Below are 24,869 nucleotides of genomic sequence, written 5' to 3'. Positions count from 1 at the left end.
CCTCAGCGATGCCGGAGATATGCAACATGACCGCTAGGGCTGATGCAATAGCGGCTTAAGTTGCCCTCAGCCTTCTACGGAAGTGATAGCCGTTCGCGCCTAAGATTTGCGCCTAGAGTGCTAGCTTTACTACCTGCCTTCTACCCCAGCAACAGTAGCCACCAATCCTGTGCTAGCCTTACATCTGCCATCCGCCCTAGCAACAGCAGCAGCCAATCCTAGACCGCCACCCGCCTTTGCAGCTACCAATCCTAGGCCGCCACCCGTTCGTACTAGCCACTCCCTCTACCTTAGGGTATATATACCCTGCCTCTTCAATAAAGTTTTGCAGCTTGATCAGAAACCTGTCTTGCTGTCGTTCTTCGTGTCTCTTGTCCCATACCATTCTTCCCTCGCAGGAGCTGGAGCCTCGGTTGATCGTCCCGCGGGCCGGGACATCTGGGTTGGTAAATTTCTGAGTCTGTGTGTGTCTAGAAGTGTTTCTATTTCTTCCTCATTCCTGGGTAAGCATACACTTTTGGTTAAAAGTTATTTTCCTTTGGCATTTTTAAGATACCATGCCATTGTTTTATGTAGAATCTAGTGGTGTTGATGATAAGCTTGATACCAAATTGATTCCTGTCATTTGTAGAAATAGCTCTTTTTTCTCTACTGGGGTTTTTCTCTTTATTTTTGATGTTCTGAAGATTTGGCTCTGTATGTGTGTGTGTGTGTGTGTGTGTGTGTGTGTTTGTGTGTGTTTTGCAGGAGATTGGTTTTTACTCACACTCACTGTGTTTCTAATGTTATGGCCATGGGTTCTTCATGGATTTCCTCTTTCCATTCTCTCTTTTCTGGAATTCCAGTTAGACAAATGTTGAAACTTCTAGATCTTAACTTTTATTTTATATTTTCCATTTTTGGGTCTCATTTTGTTGTATTCTGGGATAATTTCTTAACTTACCCCTATATGTGACTGCTGCAGTCTAACCTAGGTCTGCTTACACTCATGCACACACGTTCCCTCTTGTGATCCCTCCAAAGATAATCCTAACTAACAGAATCTAGGTGTACCATGTATGATGGACATCATTCTCTCACTCCCTACTGAGCAAGAATATTGGTTATTTCATTTTTTTGCCAGTGGCTTCTGATGTCCCAGCAAATGGCATTGTCCAGTCTATTGCTGAGAAGATACTTCTGAGGACCCAACAGCACCAGCTAAGGCAGACTTGGTTTGCTCTCTGCTGGGTGTGCCCTGAATGGGAGTGATGCCTCCAGGCAGGTGGTATGCTGCCCATCCAAGGCCTCGGGCCCAGGCTTCAAAGGAGCGAGGGCGCCTGAAGATAGTAAAGGAAGAAGAAGAGGATGAAGGCTACACTCCAGTGCGGGCTGCTAGGCCACAGAGGCTCAACCGTCCTGGCCAGGAACTCTTCCGCCAGCTCTTTAGGCAGCTTCGCTACCATGAGTCTTCTGGGCCCCTAGAAACTCTGAGCCGGCTCCAGGAGCTCTGCCGCTGGTGGTTGAGGCCTGACGTTCTCTCCAAGGAGCAGATCCTGGAGCTGCTGGTGCTGGAGCAGTTCCTGAGCATCCTGCCTGGGGAACTTCGGACCTGGGTACAGCTGAATCACCCTGAGAGTGGCAGTGAGGCTGTGGCCTTGCTGGAGGAGCTGCAGAAGGACCTCGATGGGACACCACAGAGGGTGAGTGTGGGAGGTGTGTGGGGCCTGTGAAATGCCTGCCAGTGAGTCAGCTTGTCTGGGGGATGGGGGCAGCACTCAACCCTCAGTGTTGAGGAATGCAGGGAAGCCTTCCCTTCTCATTCTCGTGGTACCTGAGCAGCTGGGAACTTGGCCCTGAGCTGTGGACCTTCCTGCAGGTAGTCCTTGACGCCTTCCCCAAGGAACATCAGCTCCAGGGATAGGGTCAACAGGTATCCATGAATAACAGTAACTCACTTTTGGACACAGTAGCTTTATTGTATTAGTCAGGATTTTCTAGGGAAACAGAACCAACAGGAGATAACCTGTAAATCCGAGATTTATAAACGTGTCTCACACAACTGTGGAGATGCACGAGTCCAAATTCTGTAGGGCAGGATGCAAGCTGGCAACTCTGATGAAGGTCTTCCGTGAACTCCCCAGGAGAGGCTGGCTGACTGAATAAGAAATGAAAGTTCTCCCTTCTCCCTCAAAAGTCTTCAACTAATTGGATTAAATCCAACTGATTGTATTCTCTCATTGAGGAAGACCCTCCCCTTAGTTGATCATACATGTAATCAGCCACAGATGGAATCAGTTGAGTGATGCAATCAGCTGACTGCAATAAACCAGAAGGCTGGTTTATTGACCAGCCACAAAATGTTCTTGCAGTAATGGTTAGGCCAGTATTTGACAGACAGCTGGGCACCTTCACCTGGCCAAGTTGAAACATGAACCGAACCATCACAGTGACTTACAGTGTAAAAGTTCTTTTCCATATATTATCTAATTTTACTTGGCACTGGCCACAGCCCTGTAAGGTGGGAGGTGGTATCTCTTGTTTATAAAGGGGTGGCACTTAGGTTCAGGACTTACATCTTCTTAGTGGGGGGGGTACAGGTTAAGACCTAGAAGAGTGGACTGCGTGCACCATGTTGCTTCTTCCTCAGTAAGCTTTTGAGAATTTGTTCTGTGTGTATTTGGGGGAAGGGAAGTAGTCCTGGGCTAGGAAGTTGGAAGACCTTTATTTTACACTTCATTTGTACCCTCAGTGTCCTTGCCTTTCAGAGCCTCAGTTTATTGAAAAGAAAATGCAAAAATGGTCTAAAACATAGGGGATTGGTGGTTTGATGGGTTGAGCCCTCTACCACAGGACTTGCCCTTGGGAAGACTGTTGCTGCAAAGGAGAGGCTAGGCCTTCCTATAATTGTGCCTAAGAGCCTCCTCCTGAGTGCCTCTTTGTTGCTCAGATGTGGCCCTCTCTCTCTAGCTAAGCCAACTTGAAAGGTGAAATCACTGCCCTCCCCCCTACGTGGGATCAGACACCCAGGGGAGTGAATCTCCCTGGCAACGTGGAATATGACTCCCGGGGAGGAATGTAGACCTGGCATCGTGGGACGGAGAACATCTTCTTGACCAAAAGGGGGATGTGAAAGGAAATGAAATAAGCTTCAGTGGCAGAGAGATTCCAAAAGGAGCCAAGAGGTCACTCTGGTGGGCACTCTTACACACACTTTAGACAATGCTTTTTAGAGTCTAGTGAATTGGAATAGCTAGCAGTAAATACCTGAAACTATCAAACTACAACCCAGAACCCTTGAATATTGAAGACAGTTGTGTAAAAATGTAGCTTATGAGGGTGACAGTGTGATTGGGAAAGCCATATGGACCACACTTCCCTTTGTCCAGTGTATGGATGGATGAGTAGAAAAATGGGGGAAGGAAAACAAACAAAGAAAGGCACCCAGTGTTCTTTTTTTACTTTAATTGCTCTTTTTTCACTTCAGTTTTTATTCTTGTTATTTTTGTGGGTGTGGTAATGAATGTGTCAGGGATTGATTTTGGTAATGAATGCACAACTAGATGGTGGTGCTGTGAACAATCGAATGTATGCTTTGTTTTGTATAACTGCATGGTATGTGAATATATCTCAATAAAATGAATTAAAAAAAATGGTCTAAAAATGAGAATGTGTTCAATAAATATCTGAGAGCTTACCTTGTGCCAGGCCCTGGATAGCAGAACTGACAATGCCAGTTCCAGTCATAGAGTGTCTTGTTTTTAAAAGAACATTTTCTGGTTTTGCCCAAAAAATGAGATATTCAAAATGACCTAAAAATGGTTTATAAAAGGAAGTAAGGTACACAGTAGTTATAAAAATGTGGCTTGGTTATATGCAGCTTATGTAGAGCTATATATAATTGAAAATCCATGAAAACTTTGCCAAATGAGCAGAGGGCCTAACTGGTTGAAGGCTGGTTAGAAATTAAAAAACAAAAAACTGGGGCAGGTTCTTGACCAAAAGGGGGATGCAAAATGAGACGAAATAGTTTCAGTGGCTGAGAGATTCCAAATGGAGTCGAGAGGTCACTCTGGTGGACATTCTTATGCACTATATAGATAACATCTCTTAGGCTTTAATGTATTGGAATAGCTAGAAGTAAATACCTGAAACTACCAAACTCCTGAAGACAATTACATAATAATGTAGATTACAAGGGGTGACAGTGTGATTGTGAAGACCTTGTGGATCACACCCCCTTTATGTAGTGTATGGATGAGTGGAGGAATGGGGATAAAAACTAAAAGACAAATGGGGTGGGATGGGGGGACGATTTGGGTGTTTTTTTTTCACTTTTATTTTTTATTCTTGTTCTGGTTCTTTCTGATGTAAGGAAAATGTTCAGAGACAGATTGTGGTGATGAATACATAACTATGTTATCATACTGTGGACAGTGGATTATATATCATGGATGATCGTATGGTGTGTGAATGTATTTCAATAAAACTGAATTTAATAAAAAAAAAATTAACAAAAAAAAAAAAAAAAAAAACTGGGGCAGGGAGAAAGTCCCCCAAATTCTGAAAAATGAACAGAATTGATCAAGATGCATGTAAAATTACAGAATCAACAAATTACCAAAATATGTAAAACCAGAGCCTGAAAAAGTTTATCCATAAATATTTTTGGCTGTACTTCTGTGTTCTTACTGTTTGTTTATTTTCCCTGTAGGAAGTTTGGGGAAGAACAGGAGATAAATGACTTGGATCTGTAGCTTAATATCAGATACTGAAAAGCCTCAGGCTACGATTCATCCATCTCAGTGTAGAGAATGTCTTGACCACAGGACCAGAAAAATTTGAAAGTTCATTGGCTGTAGCCTCCTGTATTCACCCATACATCAGAGACAGATTTACTCCTGAGATCAGAAATATTTGAAGTCTCAGAGCAAAGACCACCTCTTTCCTGCGAATTGCTTGTGACCTGGGGCTTTTTCTTAGAGTTCCATTGCTGACCCTCATAATTCACATTGCTTCTCTTGGCAGTGTTCCTATTTCAGCCAGGGTTACAATAGGAGTCGTCCTGCCTTTCCCAGGCCACTTTGCAAGTCAGTGCCTAGAGCAGAGCCCCATACTGGATAGACATTACCTGATTGAATCTGCTGAGAACCATTATCAGTTTAACTGTCAGGGACAAATGTCCTCTCTCATATCTAAGTTCCTGGTCAGGGGTGGTGGTGAGGGGTAGAGAGGTGTTGCTGTGGATCCTGAGAACTGACAACAGTGCTGTTACTGACTTTCCAAGTGTTGCCTTAGTTGAGCTGGAATCTTTCTCCTCCTTGACTCTCCCATGGCTTTCCCTACCCAGCCTTCTAGAACTCAGGAGGCAGAAGATGTGGGGCTGAGGGGTTGGAAGGATGTTTGCTGAGCTTTCTTCTCTTTCTTTCTCATCTGCCAGAACATAATTTACCCTTCCCTGGGCCTCTGCGCCCTGGAGTTGGGCTATGTGGCATTTTTGCTTTCTGATTCCCAAGGGGATCTTCTCACAACATTTTCTTCTTGCCAGGACCCAGTCCCTGCCCAGAGCCCCAGTGTGCATTGGATGGGTACAGGAATCTTGCAAGCCACACAAATATGGCCGCCTCCTTCACCTCTCAGGAGCGACTCTGGCCTAGGGAACCACCTGGAGCCTCCCTATGGAACAGGAGTGCGTGATTTCCTGGCTGGGCAATCCGGTACTTGGCACCTGGTTCTAAGACCTCAGCCTTATGCCACACCTCCCAAATTTGCTGTAGTTCATCTTTTCACCATCTGTACTGTCATGAGAATTCCTTTCTGTCCAAGCCCTTAGTTCTGTGTCTTTTCCAACCCTTCTATATCCCATGTCTGGCTAGCTCTTCCTCCCAATGCACCCCTACTCTGTCCCACACCGTGACCCCCAGCAGACAATGGGGGGACGTGACATGCATGTTTAACAACAGTCTACCTGCTCATTGGCCTGGGAGTCCACTATGTAGCGTGCCCAGAGTTGTGCTGCTCTCTCTCATGGTTCTTTCTTCTTCTTTAGATCCTGCTGCTGCCCAGGTGCCTGACCTTTCCCCGAGAGAGAGATACCCAGGAGACCAGGTGGTGGCAACCGGACCCCTGACAGTCCAGCCCCAGGTGAGCCGCGGGGCCTTTAGTCCTTCCTTATGTCCCAGGGATACTGCACAGTAGGAGTAGCTGCAGCTCCCCCTTGTCCTGGGTTTCTCTGTTCATTGATCTTAGATTCAGAGACTCACATACCAGATTATCCTCCTGAAGCCCAGAGCTCTTTTGTGGGATGATGGTCTTCTCTTTCATCTGTGCCAGATCCATTCACTCAGAGCCAGCTCTGTTCTGCTGCCCCCTCCTAAAAGTCCCCTCCTAATATTTGCTTTAGGGCACAGGACTGTGTTTTGTTTGTTTTTTCAGGAAGCCATGACTTTCAAGGATATAGAGGTGACCTTCACCCAGGAAGAGTGGGGATGGCTGGACCATGGCCAGAGGAACCTTTACAGGGATGTGATGCTGGAGAATTATAGGAACATGGCTTCTTTGGGTAAAGGATTGATGTCCCCTTGCCTCTACCCACTTTTATTTCTGCCTTTTTGATTTTCATTGTGATGCATTGAAAGGAGCCCACCCTGGTTCTGTAACTACTAACCAGGTCATTAAATCCTTCAGCCTCAGTCTCCCTTTCATAATGTCTATCATAATGGGCTGTTGTAAAGATTAAAGGCAATACATTTCAAGTTCCCAGTGTGTGTAGACATTCAAAAAATGTTGGCTGATTTAATTGATTGAGTTGTCAGGGTTCCCATCTCTGGAGAATTCTAGGGATTCTTTGGGCTACACCTTGTCTCAGTCTCTTATCTCTGCTCAGGATTATCAGCAATGGCTGCCTGGGCCTCCTGCCCTCACTTCCTCCACCTTCTGCCCTACCTTTTCCTCCTCCTCCCCACCCAGCCTTCAGGCCTGAGAGGGTCCTCGGGAGTAGTTCTGGGTGATTGACCTACCTGCCTATCCTGTTCCCTTCTCTTCTGTAGTGGGGCCATTCCCCAAACCTGCTTTGATCTCCTGGCTGGAGGGAAGGGAGCCCTGGGGCTTGAATGTCCAGAGAACTCAGCCTAGAGAGAATCCAGATGCTGCCCCTGCAGGTGAGTTCCAGAGAATCTACCAGGTCCTACCTCTTCCATGTGTACTGTCCTCTTTTTTAAAGTCTTGTACACCAAATAAATCACTAGAGACTTACTCCATTGTTTGCTACAGGGAAGGTCTTTAACAGTGGTGCTAAGGGTGCTGGGGCTGTGGGCCTCTCCCTTCCAGATTGGCTTATTAGAGGCCATTCATTACCTGCCCTGCCCTTTCCCCAGCCACCCTCTCAGTCACAGCTCCTGCCCACCAGAGGGTTTCACTGTTCCTCACTTTTCCATTAATTGACGGTACTCCTCAGTCCTGTACCTGCAATCCTGCTGAGTTTCCTATGCTCACTCCATCCTGTCTTAGGAGCCCTTATCCCACTCCTGGTCCTCTTCTTTGCTTGGTCCTTCCCTCTGTGATAGGCCTGAACTCCAGTTCTTTAAGCCAGGCCCTCTTCAGAGCCCTACCCCTTGGTTTTTGATACCTTCCTAGCATGTTCCTGTGCAATGATTCCTCTCCCTTCTTCTGCTAGTTCCTGTTCCCCTCTCAACCCTTTTTATTCTCCAACTGGATTTGATTTCTGCATATCTCTAGCTGCAGTGCCCATCTTGCTTCTCCTCCTCCCTTTCCTATCATCTGGGGTATTTTTCCATGTTTTGCCTTATCCCTTTACTATTTGTAAAGATATTAGCAGTCAGGCAAAAGCCTCACTGCCCAGGATCATGGCATTGTATTGCCTCTTACTGTTTTCTCCAGGTTCCATGTATGAGAAGAGAGTATATTCTGTTATGTTTTATTTTGTGGCAGGAGGTGAGCTCCAGAATAAGACAGACAAGATTGTCTTAAAACATAAAACTTCGGAAGAAGCAGAAACCTTGACTGTGCCATCAGGCTGTCCTGCGCAGAGTGTTTCTGAGGGAATGGGGATCAGAGAATCTTTTGCACAGAAGAGCAGGTTAAAGGGACAAAAGGGAGACTCTATAGGAGTATGTGTTAAGCAAGAAGAGACCAATGTCAGTCACGTGACGGGAAAAGAATCTGAGGAACTGGGAGAAAGTGATAGTCGTGACCTAAATCATGTTTCATATTTTAGAGTTCCTGGAAGAAGGCGATCCCTTAAGCATGGCTATGGCAGACACTTCAGACTGAGTTCACACCTCTGTGACTACAAGGAATATGGGAAAGGGCTCAGACATATGATAGGAGGGGTTAACCTTTGTCAGAGACTTCATGCTGGACCAAAAGGGAATGAAAAGGATGATGGGAAAGACTTCAGCCTTAGCTCTCATCACCAACATGGGCAGAGTCTTCATGCAGTGGAGACCCTGTATAGATGCAGTGACTGTGGGAGGACCTTTAGTCACAGCTCCCGTCTTGCCTGTCATCAGAGACTTCACACTCAAGAGAAACCATTTAAATGCAGGGTGTGCGGGAAAGCCTTCAGGTGGAACTCCAACTGTGTGCGACATGAGAAAATTCACAGTGGAGTAAAACCTTATAAATGCAGTTTATGTGAGAAAGGTTTCATACGCCTGTCATCCTACCGCCTGCACCAGGAAACCCACACTAAGCAGACATGTGTTGAATCTAATCAGTATGGGGAAGCTTTTACCTATGATTCAGGGTTGGATCATCATTTGAGAGACTATAGTGGGGAGAAACCCTTTGACTGCAGCCAGTGTGGGAAATCCTTCCACTGTAAATCATATATTCTCGAACATCAAAGGATTCACACCCAGGAGAAACCCTTTAAATGTACCAAATGTAGGAAAACCTTTAGGTGGAGGTCAAACTTTACTCGCCATAGGAGACTGCACCAGTTCCATGAACAAGACAAATGCAGAGAAAACTTCAGGCAGAGCTCCAACTGCAGTCAGCCCCAGAAGGTCCCCACTGTGGAGAAAACTTTTGCATGTCAGCAATGTGGGAAAACCTTTACTCGAAAGAAATCCCTCATTGATCATCAGAGAATTCACACAGGTGAGAAACCATACCAGTGTAGTGAATGTGGGAAGGAGTTTACCTATAGGTCAGGCTTTATTGTTCATAAGAAGCAGCATGCCATAACCAGAAAACCTGAGGTTGGGCTGTCTTTTAGTCAGGACAGAGTGTTCCAAGCTCCTCAGACCAGTGACACCATGGAGGAACCCTTCAAATGTAGCCATTGTGGCAAAGACTTCCGTAATCGGTCATTCCTCCTCATCCATCTGAGAGTTCACACAAGAGAGAAGCCTTATCAGTGCAGGGAGTGCGGGAAAGCCTTCAGATGGAGTTCCAACCTCTCCCGACATCAGAGGAGTCACTCTTTGGGAAAACATTACAAGTACCATGAATATCATAAAACTCCAGATCTGCAACCAAAAATCCTCACTGGTGAGAAACCTTTCTGGTGTCAAGAATGTGGGAAAACCTTTACCCGTAAAAGAACTCTCTTAGATCATAAGGGGATACACAGTGGAGAGAAGCGCTATAAATGTAATGTGTGTGGAAAATCTTATGACAGAAATTATCGCCTTGTTAACCACCAGAGAATCCACAGTAAAGAGAGACCCTTTAAATGTCAATGGTGTGGGAAAGATTTCACTGGAAGACACACCCTCCGTGTTCATCAGAGGAAACACGCTTGCTCGGCCCAGTCTGAATGTAGCCCGTCTGGGTTATCTTCCTGCCAGGACACAAGGTTGAATTTACAGGAATCCAGGCCAAGTGGAGAGAAGCCCCTTAACAAATGTGAAGAAGCTTGTAATCAGAGCTCCAGGTTCACCGGACTCCAGAACATACCCGTTAGAAAAAAGTGCCATAAATGTAACATATGTGGGAAAACTTTTCCGAAGGGTTCACAGCTCATTAGCCACAAGAGATTTCATACCAGAGAGAGGCCCTTCAAGTGCAGAGAATGTGGGAAGACCTTCAGGTGGTCTTCAAATTTGGCTCGGCATATGAAAAACCATATTAGAGACTAGCCTGGGCCCGGAAATGTGTGTGTCTGGGGGGATGGGTGGGGTCTCTAGCTATCATTCTAAAGAACCTTTAATTGTAGGCAGTATGGGAAGAACCTCTACAAAGGGTTTGGCTCTTCCTACTTTGGAAGATAGTGGCAGAGAATCCTGAGGATTTAGAAACTCTGGGAGTCCCCATCCTACTCACTGAAAGTGAGATGCTGGGGAAGAGCAGCAACATGTTTTCTGGGGGCCCTTCTTGGGGCTCAGATCTCCAGGACTGTCCTTTGCATGGTGGCCCAGAGCTCTCCCAGTCAAATTTCCCATAACTTTGAAGGGAAAAGTTTGTGATTGGACTAAATGTTTGTGGCTTGGAGGGGCTGTGACTGCTGGGAAGGGGCCACGTGGAGCCTAAGTTTCTTTTTGAGTTTGGCCTGTGTGGTGCCTATTCCATTGACTTTATAAGCAGCAGGTTCAGGATCAAGAACTCCTAGGCTCCACATGTGCTTTCTGGGGAGTTTCTGGTTAGGACCTCAGCCTTCACAGCTGGTGTTTGGATATCTTCTATGGGCACAAACAGTTGTCTCAGTGGCAAGTGGGGGAGAACAGGGTGCTGGGCTCCATCAGTTGGAGACTGGAACTCTCCCAGTGCCCATTGCTATCCCCATCCCCCAGGTCTGCATGAGCAACAATCCATCTTTTCAGTAAAGATGTGCTGAGCACCTCCCACATGCTGGGCACTGTTGCGTGTCCCAGAGACTCAGCAGTGAACAGAACAGACAAAAATTCAGCAGTTTTAACAGACGTTGAACAAATGAGAGTTGCAGTATTTTGGATGGTGATATCTGCTGTGGACAGCATAAACCAGAAAAGGGTAAGAAGGAGTGCTGTTTTGGTAGGTAGGTTGTGATTTTAAAAATCGGATCAGGGAATGCTTTAACTGAGAAGGTGAAGTTTGAGCAAAGGTATAAAGGAGGTCAGGGAGTGAGCCATGGAGACATCTAGAGGGGAGGGTTCCAGGTGGGATGCCTGGTTTCTCAGCATGGCAAGGAGGCCCCTGTGGCTGGAGTGGAGGGAGCTGGCTGGAAGAGTAGAAGGGGCCAGGGAGGTGATGGGGCAGGCTGTGTGAGCAGCACAGATCAGTTAAGTTGGGGCTGCCTCAGAGGGAGGTGGGGAGCCTTTGGACAGTTGAGTGATGTGGTCAGAATCTGAATTACGTCTTCCAGGTGTTAACCACATACCCAAGAACTCAATAAAATGGTGTGGCGGAAAGATTTTTATGAGGTAATCCCTACTGCCAGTTCCCATGAATGGGCCTTTCCCCCTCGCTGTGCCTGGGTTTCCAGTCCGCGTCATTGCTGCTCTGACATCTCTAGCTCCCGCACTCCGCAGGGGCTCTCTCACTTGCCTTCTCTGTTTTGAGATCTGGTGCTGGTATCAGATTGAACCTAAAACTGCCTATGGCCTGGAATCAGATTTCCCATCACTGGCACAGTGTCAAAATTAGCACTAGAGGTGAGTGGGCAGGGGCCAGAGTCATGGGAAGGGCCAGTTCTGGGTTATCAGATCTGGGTTCCAAGCTCAGTGTAGCCGTTTACTGGCAGAGTGATCTTGGGCAAGTCATTGAACCTTTCCATCTCTTTCCTCATGTGTAGAATTAGAGGAATTGGCAGTGCTTCCTGACTCCCAGGGTTGGCGAGAAAGGTCTTGGTTAACTAAGGCTCAGGGCTGGGTGGTTGCCCTTTAGGACCAGGGCCCCCATGGGGGCATAGCTAGTGTTACCACCATGGAAATACCCCTTTTCTGTTAATGTTTTTATCCCCACACTCCCCCTGCTACCCAGTACCTCATGGAGTTCCTGCCCCAGAAGGGGTGTTTTGTTACCGTTTTTATAAAATGAGATGTTTTTAAACATTCAAATCCAATTTTAAAATGTACAAAGAATAAAAATCAACAGAAACCCCTCTATACTGAGGTAAGCTGTTAATATTTTGGGATTGTGCTAATTCAGACTCTTAAGTAACCTGAGTTTTTAAATCACTTTAGTTATATAAGTAATATGAAATTATTACAGAAATTTTAGGAAAGTAAATACAGATTAGCTAAAAGGAAAATAAATAAATAAATAAATAAAAGTCTGGCTACTTGGAGTTAACTTCTGAAAATTTAGGTTGCTCAGTGTTGGGTTTGACTTCTTTCCCCTTCCCTGAATGCCCCTGCAAGGTTCTGCCTCTCACGCCGTCTCCCCTCACCTGGAGTGCCCCTCCTCTGTGCTGGCCCAGGCCCTCACTCTTCGAGACCTGCCCTTTGTGGCCCTTGTCCCTCGCCCAGGCGCTCTCTCCTGGCCTCACCTCTCGTGGTGCCTGCACCACGTTCTGTTGAGTGTTGTCTGGGTTTCCTGTTATGCCCATCAGCCAGTCTCAGCTCTTTCTGGAAGCCAGGGTTGGGTGCTTATATATCTCTCTTTGCCCTGCAGAGGAGATTTTGCACCAAGTTTTCCTTATTAAGGAATCTAGAATTGAGTTTAGTTCAGCTAAGTCAGGATTAGAGTGTTTCGAAGGGGACCTCGGTTGACATACTGACTGGAGTCCCCTGTAAGCACACTCCTGCTGGTCAGGAGCTCTGCTGTTGGTGGTTCTGAGCTGTATGGCCCTAGTTGGCAGTTTCCAACTGACCCAGCCACCAGTTCTCATCTTGTACTCCAACCTGACCTTGAGGAACATGCAGGCTTCTTCCAGACTTGCTTCCCCTCTGCTGCTTAAGAGGAACTGAAGTTGGGGGAAAGAAAGCCAGATGGGTTGGGGCAATCACAGTTCAGAGAAGTGAGTGCAGGTCCTTGAGTCAGCGGTTCAGTGTGGGCGGCAACACCCTTGCTGACAAGACTTGGGGCCGACAAGTATGTGCAGAGAAGGAATCACAAAAGTTGCAAATTAACTCAGACCTCCTCACACGCATCAAGCTGGCAGTTACTTTTTTTTTTTTTTTTTAAGTCTAAATGTCGATAACTGCATGGAATAATGGGGATCCATACTGCTGTGGGAATGAAAATCATGACAACTACTGTACCAAGCAATTTGCAGAATCTTGTGAAGTTGTTGGAACCCAGCAGTTCCAGTTCTGGATGTACCCCCAGAGGACCTCCTCTGCATGAAGAAGGAAAGCAGTTTGCAAATGTTCACTGCAACATTGTTTAGGTAGTTAATTTGGGAAAAGCTTAAGTATCCATCAGCAGAAGAACAGATAAGTGGGTCTTTTGGGGGTATTTTGGAAAGTGAATATGAAAGAACTAGAATATATCTTTCAGCATAGATAAAAAATGCTGAGAAAGTTGCAGAAGCTACTTACAATATATCGTATATGTAAAGTTAAGCATACTGTGTATCCGTGGGCACATTAGTTAAATGTATTTGTGTTTCACCCTATGTATAAAATGGGATAGTAATACAGCCTCACAGGGTGATTGGGTGGGGGTGTTAATGAAATATGTAAGTGCTTAGAATAGTGCCTGGCACGTAAGTATTATTGGCATATAGCAGACAGTGTTATTGCCTTGCATAATCAATGTATTTTCTGTGGGTACCAATTATATGAAATCAGAGTGTAAAGTCGTGCATTGGAATGGTTAAGTGTGGTGGTCACTGCTCTGCCTTCTCAGGACAGAAGGTGCTGGGAGGGGATTGGAAGGGGATATGGGAGCCTGAGTTGGGTTGTATTTCTTTTTTTAAAAATTGATGCAGATGTGTCAGAACATTAAGATTTAACAGAATAAAAAATTTTAAGTATGGACTCTGACATCTTATGATTTTACAGAAATCGAGCTCTGACATTTAGCAGCATTGTTATTCAGAGTGAACCACCTAATCTCTGGAGGCTTTGGTTTTCTAACTTGGAAAAATTGGGAGCCATACAAATGACTGTTAAAGAGTGGTTAAACAAGTGTGTTACACCATTGATGCAGTACTGGGCAACAGTTAAAAAGAATGAGGATATTCTCCGTGTACTGATGTGACAGCTCCAAGACCTACCGTTTATAGTAAATTATAAGCTCCATTTTCTTTATTCTTCCTTGCCTAAAATAGCAAGTGAAGCCAGAAGTAGGCTCAAAAGTTTAATGAATGACTAGGGTCCTGTGGGCAGAGATGCTTAGCCATTCCACCTCACTAGGCAGATGAGGAATAGGTTAATGAAGATTTACATACCAACTACTAAACCTTGTAGGTTAATGCTAAACTTGCTAAGATGGCAAGGAAGTTTTCTATCATCTGGGTTCTAGTCAGGAGCTAGAAACTACATCTATTATTTTAACAAAGGATATTTAACCAGGTTTGTCTAAGTAACGAAAAAGGCAAAAAGCAAATGCGAAGGTATCGTGGAAGCAGAGAAGCAGCTACCACCTGAGACCTTGGGGGAATTATAATAGAGCATGACCCCGTTTTGATGTTTGACCCCTGGCAGCTTTCAAGCCCTCCTCTCCCTTTCCCTTTTGCCCCCACATCTGGGCAAGCTGATAAGTTCAAACCATGCCAACCCTGGCCTCTGCCTGTGGACTGGAACCCTTACTCCCTAACCACAATAAAACCAAAGCCACTTGCCCCTCCTTTGGCCCAAAAGCCTTGCTAACTGGCTTGGATGCCTGCCGTGCACTCCCCAGAAAGCCCCATTATGAGAGTACTGAACTTTTCATACCTTGGTGTGTGTGGTGTCATCAGTCTTGACATCTGAACCAGTTCTGGGTGGTGGTACATTAAACCCACCCTCAGCAGGACAGGCAGGAAGCGGGAACAGAGAAGTGGTTAGAATTATTAAAACTTAGAACATTGGAAGAGAGGCCTTGTGGAGCAGGAACTCAGACCCTTGAGGAGGGGAGCCTTGCAGTGCTGGTGCTGCTCTCAGCTCAGGGGTAGGGCCCTTTTCTTCTCTGGAAGGGACCAGCTGTTTGCTGATGGTGGCTTGGGGCGGGAAGGAGCACAAGACTGATGCTGCAAGTTTTGGCAAACCTGTAAGCTGGAGTCAACTGCTGCTGCCAGGACTTGCCATTGCAGGGTGTAGAAGCACTGGGAACAGAAAGCAACACCCACAAAAAAGGCAGGAAGGATCAAGTCCCCTCTTTTTTTTTTTTTTTTTTATAGAAAACATATAATTTATTAGATGGACTAAAAAATCATCACAAATCAATTTTAGGCACTTCTTGAGTACAGACTACAGGAATTTTCTACCAAAGAACAGTGTAACTAGCAGGCAACACCATAAAGATTTAAAGTTTGGTTTTTAGAACAATAAATAAGGCCAGACAACTGAAAAGATTGCATAACTAACCCAACTGCATCCTGTTACATTTTTTGTAATTCCACATACAATTATAGGGTTTAGTAGAAAGTCAACTTTTAGCATCCAACGTTTTAAATCCTGACTCCCTTTCCTTTATTCCACATGATGGTCTTAAAACAATCTATCATACCTTCTTTGGGGCAGCATGATATAGTTTTATTTTTGTACAAGTAGAGCTTTAAAGAAGTATTTTCTATATTACACCTGCATCTACAAAGAGTAACTACATGATAGCTGACTATTTTGATGTCTTATAAAGCCCATTTCAACAGGTCTATTTTGTAAAAATAGGCTTCTTATTACTAATTTCCCTAGGCAACTAACTAATGTTTATCCTTGTTCTTTAAGTAAACATCAGGAAAGAATGGCATGTGGGCAACAGTTTTTAAAGATTTCTTTAGGTTAAACACAACATATAAATCTGGTTTGGTATCTTTTTAACAGTTTAAACTGTTCGTATTGGTATTCTTCAAAATGCAGCCCATTCTTGGTAATGGAAAGATAATACACTTATTACTTAATCCTCTTTGTGCCTAAATAGTAGGTCAAAGAGCTGGCAGAGTCTGGGTAGTTCTCTTATTTTTCCGAATCTACTTCTTAGCATATGAGGCTAAAATTAAGAAGCTTTAAAACATCAAAAGGATTTTGCTACTACTGTCATGTATATACTGCTCAAAAAGCAAACTTGTGACAATGCTCGTGAGTGACCGAAGTCCAAATCAATGACTCAAGCCAGTGTTGGGAAGATAGGAAGAACTGGAGAACCTACGTAGAAACTAGTGGTTTGGGAAACAATGGGTATAGTCAAAGTTAAGAATACCCCCAGGACTGATATGACATGTCTTCATTGATGGTGAATGAAAATACAGGAGAGCAAGGGATACCTGAAGCAAGGAAAGAAGTTTGGGTTTATTTAGACAGCAAGAGGGGTCAAAGTTAAGTCATGTGAAGAAAACCTGTCTCGATCCAGCTTTGTAAAAGGGACTGATGTAAGGATACAACTGGGCAATTGAGAGATGACCCCAAATTCCACAGATAATTTACAATGTGCTGCTTACTCCTCTATATACAAAGTTAAACAAACTACAGATATATTCCTAAAAATGCCTGCAGAGAAAACTAGAAAGTACTCTAGCTTTTCTATTTACACTAATATAAACAGATTTTGAGGTTGTCTGTACTGTATGTGGTTGCTGTAGTCACAGCAAGAAATGTAAGAGAGGGGACAAGAGTCCCACTTCTAGGCATCTTAATACTATACACTCAGATGAAAAGGAAAAGAAAATCTCAGGGACTTCGTGCCTTTCCTTGAGCTTTCTGCACTTCTGTGATCTCTACTGTCAACTACCTACTAGGTACTTCTTAAAGGCCAGAAAAACTCGTCTATTTCATGTCACACTTCTAAAATCACCACAAATATCTGTACTAAAAATGTCAGCCTACAGTGCTAAAGCACTTTTTTTTTATTCTTAAGGCAAAATATCATATAAGATGAAGACTTCCCGACCCACTCCCTGCTCCCAACTCACCTGCCTTCATTGTATTCTCTGGCCATTGTGAGGGCCAAGATGTGCTGGGAAACTGAAAGAGAACTGAAAATTTCACAGAGTCCTCAATACAATGTGTAAGATATAATTTATAAATGCTATTATGACAAAATTAAAAATATTTAAATGCTAATAGAGACTTTTACCAAGATATAAAGAGAAGCTATACTACTTTCAAAATTGGTATCAAAAAACAGGTTAAATACAGCCACATGTACAGAGGTATGAAGCTTTGTTCTTTTCAAAACTGAGAATGACCCTAAATAAAATGTTTGTTTACACACAGAAGTGGCATATTTAAAAACCAAAAGCATTATCCTTTGCTTAATTCCATTTATACTACGTATAAATTGCCCCTATGATTATTCATGAGCCTCTTCAACTTCTTTGGAAGTAATGCTGTTAAAATGATTTGATATTTTCATACTTGATTAAATCTTTTTTTTTCTCCCAGCTTTAATTTTTTTTTATGTACAAGAACATAGGCACCATCTTATTTCTAATGCTTAGCCCAGAAGGTAGAAAACAACAAAAAAAATTAAGTTTTATAAATGTAGTAAAAGATTCCATGCATTCTCAGGATGCCATATCAACAATTCAATACTAAACCTACAGTTGCAATGTAGTGCGTGCTTTAAACATCCAATTAATAATAAACTTCAGTCAACACCTTGATGATATGGGAATGTGCTCTTTTACTGAAATGAGGTGGCTGCCAAAGGACTAAATGCATGATTATTCAAATTGAAAGATAGAAAGGGCAAAAAGTATGGATTTGTTGGGCTACTTTACAGAATATTTGTCTATGATAAAACTGTAGCATCTACAAAACAGATCTGGGTTTTTAAGGGAATTTTTAATATACAAGTAATTTCTTATGGTGATTAGAAAGTTTTGAGAACATATGAATAAATAAAGCTTAGTAGTTTAGGATTTACTTTTGTAAAAGCATGTTGACAAATATTAAAATGTTATACATGCACATTAAACATCATAATATGAATCTAAAACACAAAACATCCAATGTGGAACACTGATTTCCCATGTCTGACTTGGATTTAGATGCTGTTTTATTTTATTGAAATGAACTTCCAAAATTTTGTCAATGCTTATAGAATGTACTATTATTTCTCACTTAAAACCTTCAGGAAATCCAAAAGTAGTCATTTTTCTTCTTGAATATTCTAAAACATGTCAGTTTGAATTAGCCTTCAGATTTTCAGGGCATAAATGAGATGCAAGTAAGAGTACCCAGAATATATTTTAACACATTTATGATAAATTTACAGTATGACAGAAATACCTTCAACTTTCAGATAATGAAAAAAAATACCTTAAGTAAACGTAAAAGTTATGACAGGTCAAGTTACTTCTTAGTGAAAATGATACATCACATCAATCAATTTTTATACGAAATTCTTAATTAAAAGCATTCAAAAAACATCTGCCTCTTCTAATTGTCAAACTGTGTTCATGTGGTCGAAGATGATACAAGACAACTAACAGAAATAAAATATGTCAAACTATTCCAATTCCTAAAATTAGAAATATGAAATTATTGTTGTTGCTTAGAAAATATGCTTCACTTTTCATCCGAAATTTACTTTAAATGCTCAACATATAAGTTAATACCAAAAAATATTCTATTACTTCTCTGGATAGACATGTTTCACAAAACATTTTCAATTAATGTTGAAAAAAATTACTTGATAATTTTAATCACAAGTAATGACTGATTAGTGGATCAACAATTTATTCATTAATATAGATGGCATACGGACCTATACACGGAATGATCTGATAATTATTCGCCGTGTAATTCTGCCCATTAGAAATACTTAAGCCAAGAATTTGATATAAGTTCCATTCAGTTTCAGTATATGTTTCCGTGTGATTTGATCAACAAAAAAATATGTACTCAACATCAAGTTTTTTTCCTTTTTCTTTCTTCCTTTCTTTTTTGTTTTAAGAGCAGTTCAATGATTTGGGGGTTGGTTATTACAATACAGAGAACCTAAGGGTAAAAGTACAAAATGGCACTTAACACCAATGCCAGTACTCATCACATATGGTTACAACTAAGGATAAATTAATTTTCGTGTTACTCACTTTTTTTGAGAACATAAATCAAAGCTATTAACTCAAACTTGAGGTATATACACAATACATACACAACATAATGCAAAATACTTTTCATAGGTAACACTACACATTAAAATATTGGGAACTGAATATCCGTGCTGATTTGTACTGTGACTTATTAGAACAAGAAGAGAACAACATTCAACTAGGGAGGTTTATACTGACAATAAAGGTCTTAAATGTCTTCCTTCTTTTATACTTACCACAGGCTACACAATGTCCTGAGAGGGGTCATTTTCATTATGAGAAAAATGTCAGTCACAGCTTTAAGATTTAACTTTGGAAGGAACTAATGAGAAAGCCAATTGGAAGGTGAGACTTCATCTTTGTTTTCAAATAAGTGGTCTTAATTTTTCTTCTTATAGAAAAAGTTTAAATCAGTTTATTATAAATATATCTAAACCATTAATTTTTGCAGCTTTCAGGAAAAGTCCAGCACTTCGTTTACACAGTCTATGCGAAGAGGTCAGCAGAGATCATCTAAAGTCGTGACATCATCCATTCAAGTCCTTGGCACAGTCCCTCGCCTGTAAGAGCACAGCATGCCTGGATATGCCACTGGTGATCTTTAATAGAAGTTAGTTTCAAAAACTGGGAGATTTCTGCTACAGTCATACATTCTTTAACATCTTGTTTATTAGCAAAAATCAGCAATCCAGCTTTTCTTAGGTCCTCATGCGCTAACATTTTATACAGCTCTTCTTTAGTTACAGAAATCCTTTCTCTGTCTGTACTGTCCACAACAACTATTACAAACTCAGTGTTAGTATAGTAAGTGTTCCAGGAAGAACGAAGAGATTCTTGACCACCAATATCCCACATTAGGAAACGTGTATTATTAATGACTATCTCTTCTACATTACTTCCTATTGTAGGGGATGTATGTACAACTTCATTCATAGAAAATTGGTAAAGGATGGTAGTTTTCCCTGCATTATCCAGCCCAACAATGATAACTTTGTGCTCCTGGTGATTGAACAGTCTCCATATCCTGGTGAAGAGAATTCCCATTCTTGGGCAGCGGACCCCCCTCCAGCCACCCGTGCCGCCTGGCCTCCCCCGGCTCAGGCTGAGGGGGAGGAGAGAGACGAGCCAGAGCCTCCGCCTCGGCTGCTGCTGCTCCCGCACTTGCCGCCCGCCCACTTCCAAGGAACCGGAGGGAAGCTGAAGTCCAGGTCGCCCTGCCGCGCGCGAGGCCCCGCAGCTACCGCCGCGGGACTCGCCTGGCTCGCGGACATCGCCGCCGCGTTGTCTGCGCCTCGCCTCGCGGGCCACCGTCCTCCCCCAGTTCCTCTCGGGCGGCAGCGGTGGCAGCTACCACTTCAAGTCCCCTCTTTCTCCAACATTGGAGCCTCGCTCTTTTATCCCACTTTGGCAGAGCCTAATAGAGAACCAGTTGGCAAAGCAAAGCCAACTGGTGGGTTTGGAGCAGTCAGGCAATAAGTTAATAACTGGCACAACTTTCCTGAATTATTTCAAAGCCCCTTGGATGACTGACTTAAAACTTGGAGTCTAAGAGTATTTGTTATAGGAACCTATGTGGTGAAATTGTTATAGAAAACTGTTTACTTAAAGGTATAAACCATGTCATAAGTAGTTGATTTTACCCAGCAAATTGTAATAATTAGCTGTTAACAGTGACCATACTCATCTTACTGTAATGAACTCAAACTTAATAAAAGGACTGAGAAAAGTCTCCTAAAATTAAGAAGACAAGCTAACGCTATTCCTCTTTGAGAACATTTATCTTACAACAAAATTAAGAAAAGTTAACAAATTAAATTTCAATTTGCCCCAAATGGAGCAGTGACTTAGATGATAAGTCCCCAACAAAGCATCAGGGAGAGCAAACAGACTCCAACTGCCCCGGATCTTAGAAGAATCAACCCAATTAAAAAGGCAAGGTCACTTCCACTTGTGTCCCATCGTTGAGCCTCTGTCTTTTCTACCTAACTGGGAGGCATTTCAGTTCATGCCTTTTGTTATGAAATCTGTTTCAGTTAGATTTGTAAGGAAATTGTATGCCGCTCAGTCTACTGGTTAAGGATCCTAGGATGTAGACGTGGTTTCATCAGATGGACATTACTGATGTTGTGAGGTAAATAGTTTTATTTGTGCAAATCTGTCTCCCTTGCTTAATATGATTTATTTCTCCCTTCATATCCATGGGAATGAAGGAATGCCTAGCATCATTAAACTATGAACAGAGTATCAGGTGCTTAGAGCATGACAAGTACGCAGGGCTGATACAGAAATAAACAGTTACGGAGGAAAGACAGCCGTGTGTATTAGCTGTAGAAACCCAGTCTTGTGTCCATAAAGATAAGGGTCTCTGAGCAAAGATCATGGGAAAGAGCGTCAAGAAAGGCTATGCACATTCCACTGAGTACTTCCCAAGTCCTGTGATTTATTATGCCCCTGGCATTTGCCTTCTTTGTTCTCTTCCTTTTTATATTACTGAATATCCCCACTTGAATAGCAGAGCACTACTTGGGGTCCAGCTGCTGCCCCGGACCATGTCTCCTGTACGTAAGCTTTCCTAAATGTGTGATCCATCCATGTCTTCTGAGGTGTTCTTTGGGCTCTTGAGCAAGGGTGATGACACCCTGGGACTGAAGGCTGTGTTTCCACAGCAGAACAGATGTTAATCAAAGAACCTGATAAACATTGGTTAGCGGTAGAGAAAACTGGTCTCTCCTCTAAGCATGGGTGTTTTCCCCCTTGTGACTTAAGGTTTAAAGGAGAGCAGAAAACTGCCCTCAGATGTGTCATTGGGGTGTATTTAAAATGGCCATAGATGATTCCCTCTTCATGAGAAGAGACCAATGAGTCATTGGGTACATAAATCAATATGAAATATTGAAGTCAGCCACCCAAGAGGGGTGTACTTTTAGATTCATGCCAATGTTTCCACATGTTTGTACACAAAATCTTACTCATAAAGGAAAATACAAAGCTGTTTGGGAAATTCATAAGTTTCCTTCCTTTTGGTTCATTTACAATTAAAATAATGATTCTATAGACATATTTATAAGGTTCTAATATCAGCCTGTCAGCTGAGAAGCTCACTCTCCCAGGGTGCGTTCTAGTGTAAACATGAGCAGGAACTCGTCTATGTAGGGGGTGGATGTAAGACAGGGGAACAGGGAAGGGAAAAACCCCAGGGACCTAGTTCCTATTCAGTTTTCAGGCTGATTTAATCAAGTGTGGCTCATGAGACTTTTCAGGGACTGTGTTAGTCTCTTCAGAAGGGTGGAGTGAGCCCATGCGACCGTGTGACCCAGTGGCCATCAGTCAAAGGTGGTCATGAGCAAAGGGCTTCCAACCCCCAGGTCTGCTCAAAGGTATCTGCATGTGCACTTACAGCAGTTGGGAGAGGAGAGTGTGTAAAGCCTTTATATTCGCCCATACCTTCACTGCCCACTTCATCCAGAACCAGGTGGGGAGGGGCTATTGGAAAGGCAATTCTAAAAATGAAAAATCAAGTGGTCAGTGTTTGTGCAGAAACCAGACTGAAGTGGCCACATTGCCCACAGCTAGGAATCTGAGGCCCACCAAGAGAAAGGCTGGCTCTTCCCAAGGAAGGACACTCTGGTACTGATCAAAAGTGGGGGCTTCTCTGCCTGATGCGTTCAAATGACCAATTCCTGAGGTGCCAGGGTTTCAAAGAGAGAAAGAGTTTATTGCTAGGTGTGAGGCAGGAGAACAGATAGCCTATCAGGCAGTAATTCTTATAGTTTTATAGTATACAAAGATGAGCAGTTTTTAGGATAATGAATGCAATGGCTCTAGATGATGTAGTTAGAGGTGATCTAATTATTGACCATGCGCAGACTGATGACATGTTTAGTCACAGAACACGTAAGAAACTGGCGGCCTTAATATGACGATGGGCGTGATTTTTAGTATTACAATGAGGTATAGGTGACTTGTAGGTTAAAGTTTAAGCTACTGCATATGTCAGGCAGGCCCATTTTGGTTAGATCCAGCTTTGTTTATCAAGATAGCTTTGGAATTGGGTTGGGTTAGTTCTGGACTGACTCAAGGCCCCTCATTAATAAACATTAGGGGTTTTCTTTAGTGAAAATAAGACTTTAAAGTTGAAAAAACAGATAAAAGTGAGGGTCAGTCACAAGGTTTTTACAATCACAAGGTGTGCCAGTTTGGATATATTATATCCCCCAGAAAAGCCATATTCTTTAATGCAATCTTGTGGGGGCAGATTTATTAATCTTTTTGATTAGGGTGTGACCTCTTGATTGTTTCCATGGAAATCTGATCCTGCCCATTCAGGGTAGGTCTTGATTAGTTTACTGGAATCCTTTAAAAAGAGGTGACACAGACCCAGATGCTGATGCTTAGAGATGCTTGGAGTTGTGGACAGAAGACATTTGGAGATGCTAAGCTAAGGACACACAGGAGCTAAGACAGGGCAAAATGCCCCAACAGCAGCTGAGAAAGGCATTTTGGAGACGGCTGTTTAAAGCAGATGCTTGGAAACATTTGGAGATGCTAGTCCAGTGTTTGCTCCAGAGAAACTAAGAGAGACAAGCCCAGAGACATTTGGGAGAAAGCCATTTTGAAACGCCACCTGGGAGCAAAGGAACAGCTGAGGCCAGCCACGTGTCTTCCCAGTTGACAAAGGTGTTCCAGATGCCATCGGCTTTTCTTCAGTGAAGGTGTCCTCTTGCTGATGCCTTAGTTTGGACACTTATGACCTGTAAGCTTGTAAACAAATAAACCCCCTTTATAAAAGCCAATCCATTTCTGGTATTTTGTATAATGGCAGCTTTAGCAAACTGGAACAAAAGGGCACAAGATAAAGGCTATATAAGCATTATCAGAGATCAAGGCAGCTGGATTACAGTTCAGAGATTTCAGGTATTTTCCTCTGTCTACTCAAATATACCAGAAAGTAAAAAAGGAATGTTTATATAATGATTCAGTAATCATAATCATCCCCTAAGCCTAACTTCTCAGTTAAGCCCTAGGATATCTCCCGTTTCCTCCAACTGCCCTCCAGGCCCAACAGTAACTGCCCAGACTCCTGCTCTCTGCCAGGCCCCAACGTAACATCCTCCCTTCCAGAATCAAGTCCAGCTGGAGTCCTGCGCTCCAGGTGGTGGAGACTGAGCAGGGCACACGTCCTCCCCAGTCCCAGAGCAGGGCACCACGGGTCTGTGGGTGACTGCCTTGGCCGCTCCAGGCTTTCTGCTTTCATCAAGGAGTCTCAGGTAGATTCCTTTTCAAGACTGAGATGGACCCTGGCTACAAATGGGGGCCTCTTCTGGGTGGCTGTCACTACACTGCTGGCCAGTGGAAACCAAAGATGCAATATTATATCCCGTCCTCTGCCAAATTGGCAGGCACAAAAGTTATGGAAAATTTCTACTGGCTGGTCTCTCTTGGGAGCCTCAGAGCTCTGCTTGAGAGACCCCTTGGACCCCAGAGCCTTCCTCTGATCCTGGACTGGCCTTGGGACCAGGCACTTCTCTCTTTCTGGGAGGAAAATGCAGCTGTACTATCTTTCATCAGGCACATCATGCTCCTGGATGGGGCTGTCATGTCAGCAAGGGCATGGCTGCCGGGAACCAGGGTTTGTGCTCAGCCTGAGGCTGCCCTGAAGAGGTGCCCAGACGGAGTGGAGCCCTGCTGAGCATCCAGCTGACACTTGCATCTGCCGGGAAGGAGCGAGATAACTCAGAGTCAACCTGCAATTCATCTGGCTCTTGCCTTTACAGGGTGTATCCAGGGGATGATGTTCATAAAACCTAACAAGACACAGACTACA

At 43.4% G+C, this 24,869-nt stretch overlaps 3 protein-coding genes and 1 long non-coding RNA gene across 15 annotated transcripts in view; 1 reads left to right on the top strand and 3 right to left on the bottom strand.

Annotated features, from left to right (window-relative positions):
• Window positions 1-13,842, top strand: part of LOC119543724 (zinc finger protein 445-like) — a 60,511-nt gene extending 46,669 nt beyond the window's left edge. For 9 of the 12 annotated variants that reach the window (XM_037848654.1, XM_037848650.1, XM_037848652.1 and 6 more), the window contains 6 exons: window positions 1,124-1,682; window positions 5,528-5,696; window positions 6,029-6,123; window positions 6,415-6,541; window positions 7,029-7,139; window positions 7,930-13,042. In XM_037848654.1, the coding sequence (XP_037704582.1) occupies window positions 1,242-1,682; window positions 5,528-5,696; window positions 6,029-6,123; window positions 6,415-6,541; window positions 7,029-7,139; window positions 7,930-10,085 (3,099 nt within the window). In that variant the 5' untranslated portion in view covers window positions 1,124-1,241 and the 3' untranslated portion in view covers window positions 10,086-13,042. The other 3 variants (XM_037848656.1, XM_037848657.1, XM_037848658.1) reach the window with 3 other exon arrangements.
• A 5,057-nt stretch (window positions 13,843-18,899) lies between these two features.
• On the bottom strand, window positions 18,900-19,556 carry LOC119528428. Its single transcript, XR_005215731.1, has 2 exons — window positions 19,282-19,556; window positions 18,900-18,950 (listed from the first exon to the last, which is right to left on the bottom strand). It is a non-coding gene; the product is annotated as an uncharacterized LOC119528428 (long non-coding RNA).
• Window positions 19,557-19,558: 2 nt separating this feature from the next.
• LOC119528412 (ADP-ribosylation factor-like protein 5A) lies at window positions 19,559-20,108 on the bottom strand. Its single transcript, XM_037828868.1, has one exon. The coding sequence runs from the start codon at window positions 20,087-20,089 to the stop codon at window positions 19,559-19,561; it is 531 nt and encodes a 176-aa protein (XP_037684796.1). The 5' UTR covers window positions 20,090-20,108.
• Window positions 20,109-23,784: 3,676 nt separating this feature from the next.
• TCAIM (T cell activation inhibitor, mitochondrial) overlaps window positions 23,785-24,869 on the bottom strand; it is a 103,393-nt gene continuing 102,308 nt past the window's right edge. The window contains exon 13 of the mRNA XM_037848633.1: window positions 23,785-23,803. The gene's annotated coding sequence lies outside the window, so the exon portion shown is untranslated. The remainder of the gene's footprint in view (window positions 23,804-24,869) is intronic.

Source organism: Choloepus didactylus, chromosome 1 (assembly GCF_015220235.1).
Source record: "Choloepus didactylus isolate mChoDid1 chromosome 1, mChoDid1.pri, whole genome shotgun sequence".
Taxonomy (NCBI): Eukaryota; Metazoa; Chordata; class Mammalia; order Pilosa; family Megalonychidae; genus Choloepus; species Choloepus didactylus.
Note: the sequence above shows the minus strand (reverse complement) of the source record. Positions and strands in the feature narration are given on the sequence as shown.

Excerpts from the sequence above, each read along its gene's own strand:
- LOC119528412 (XM_037828868.1), bottom strand. The coding sequence starts at position 20,089 with ATGGGAATTCTCTTCACCAGGATATGGAGACTGTTCAATCACCAGGAG.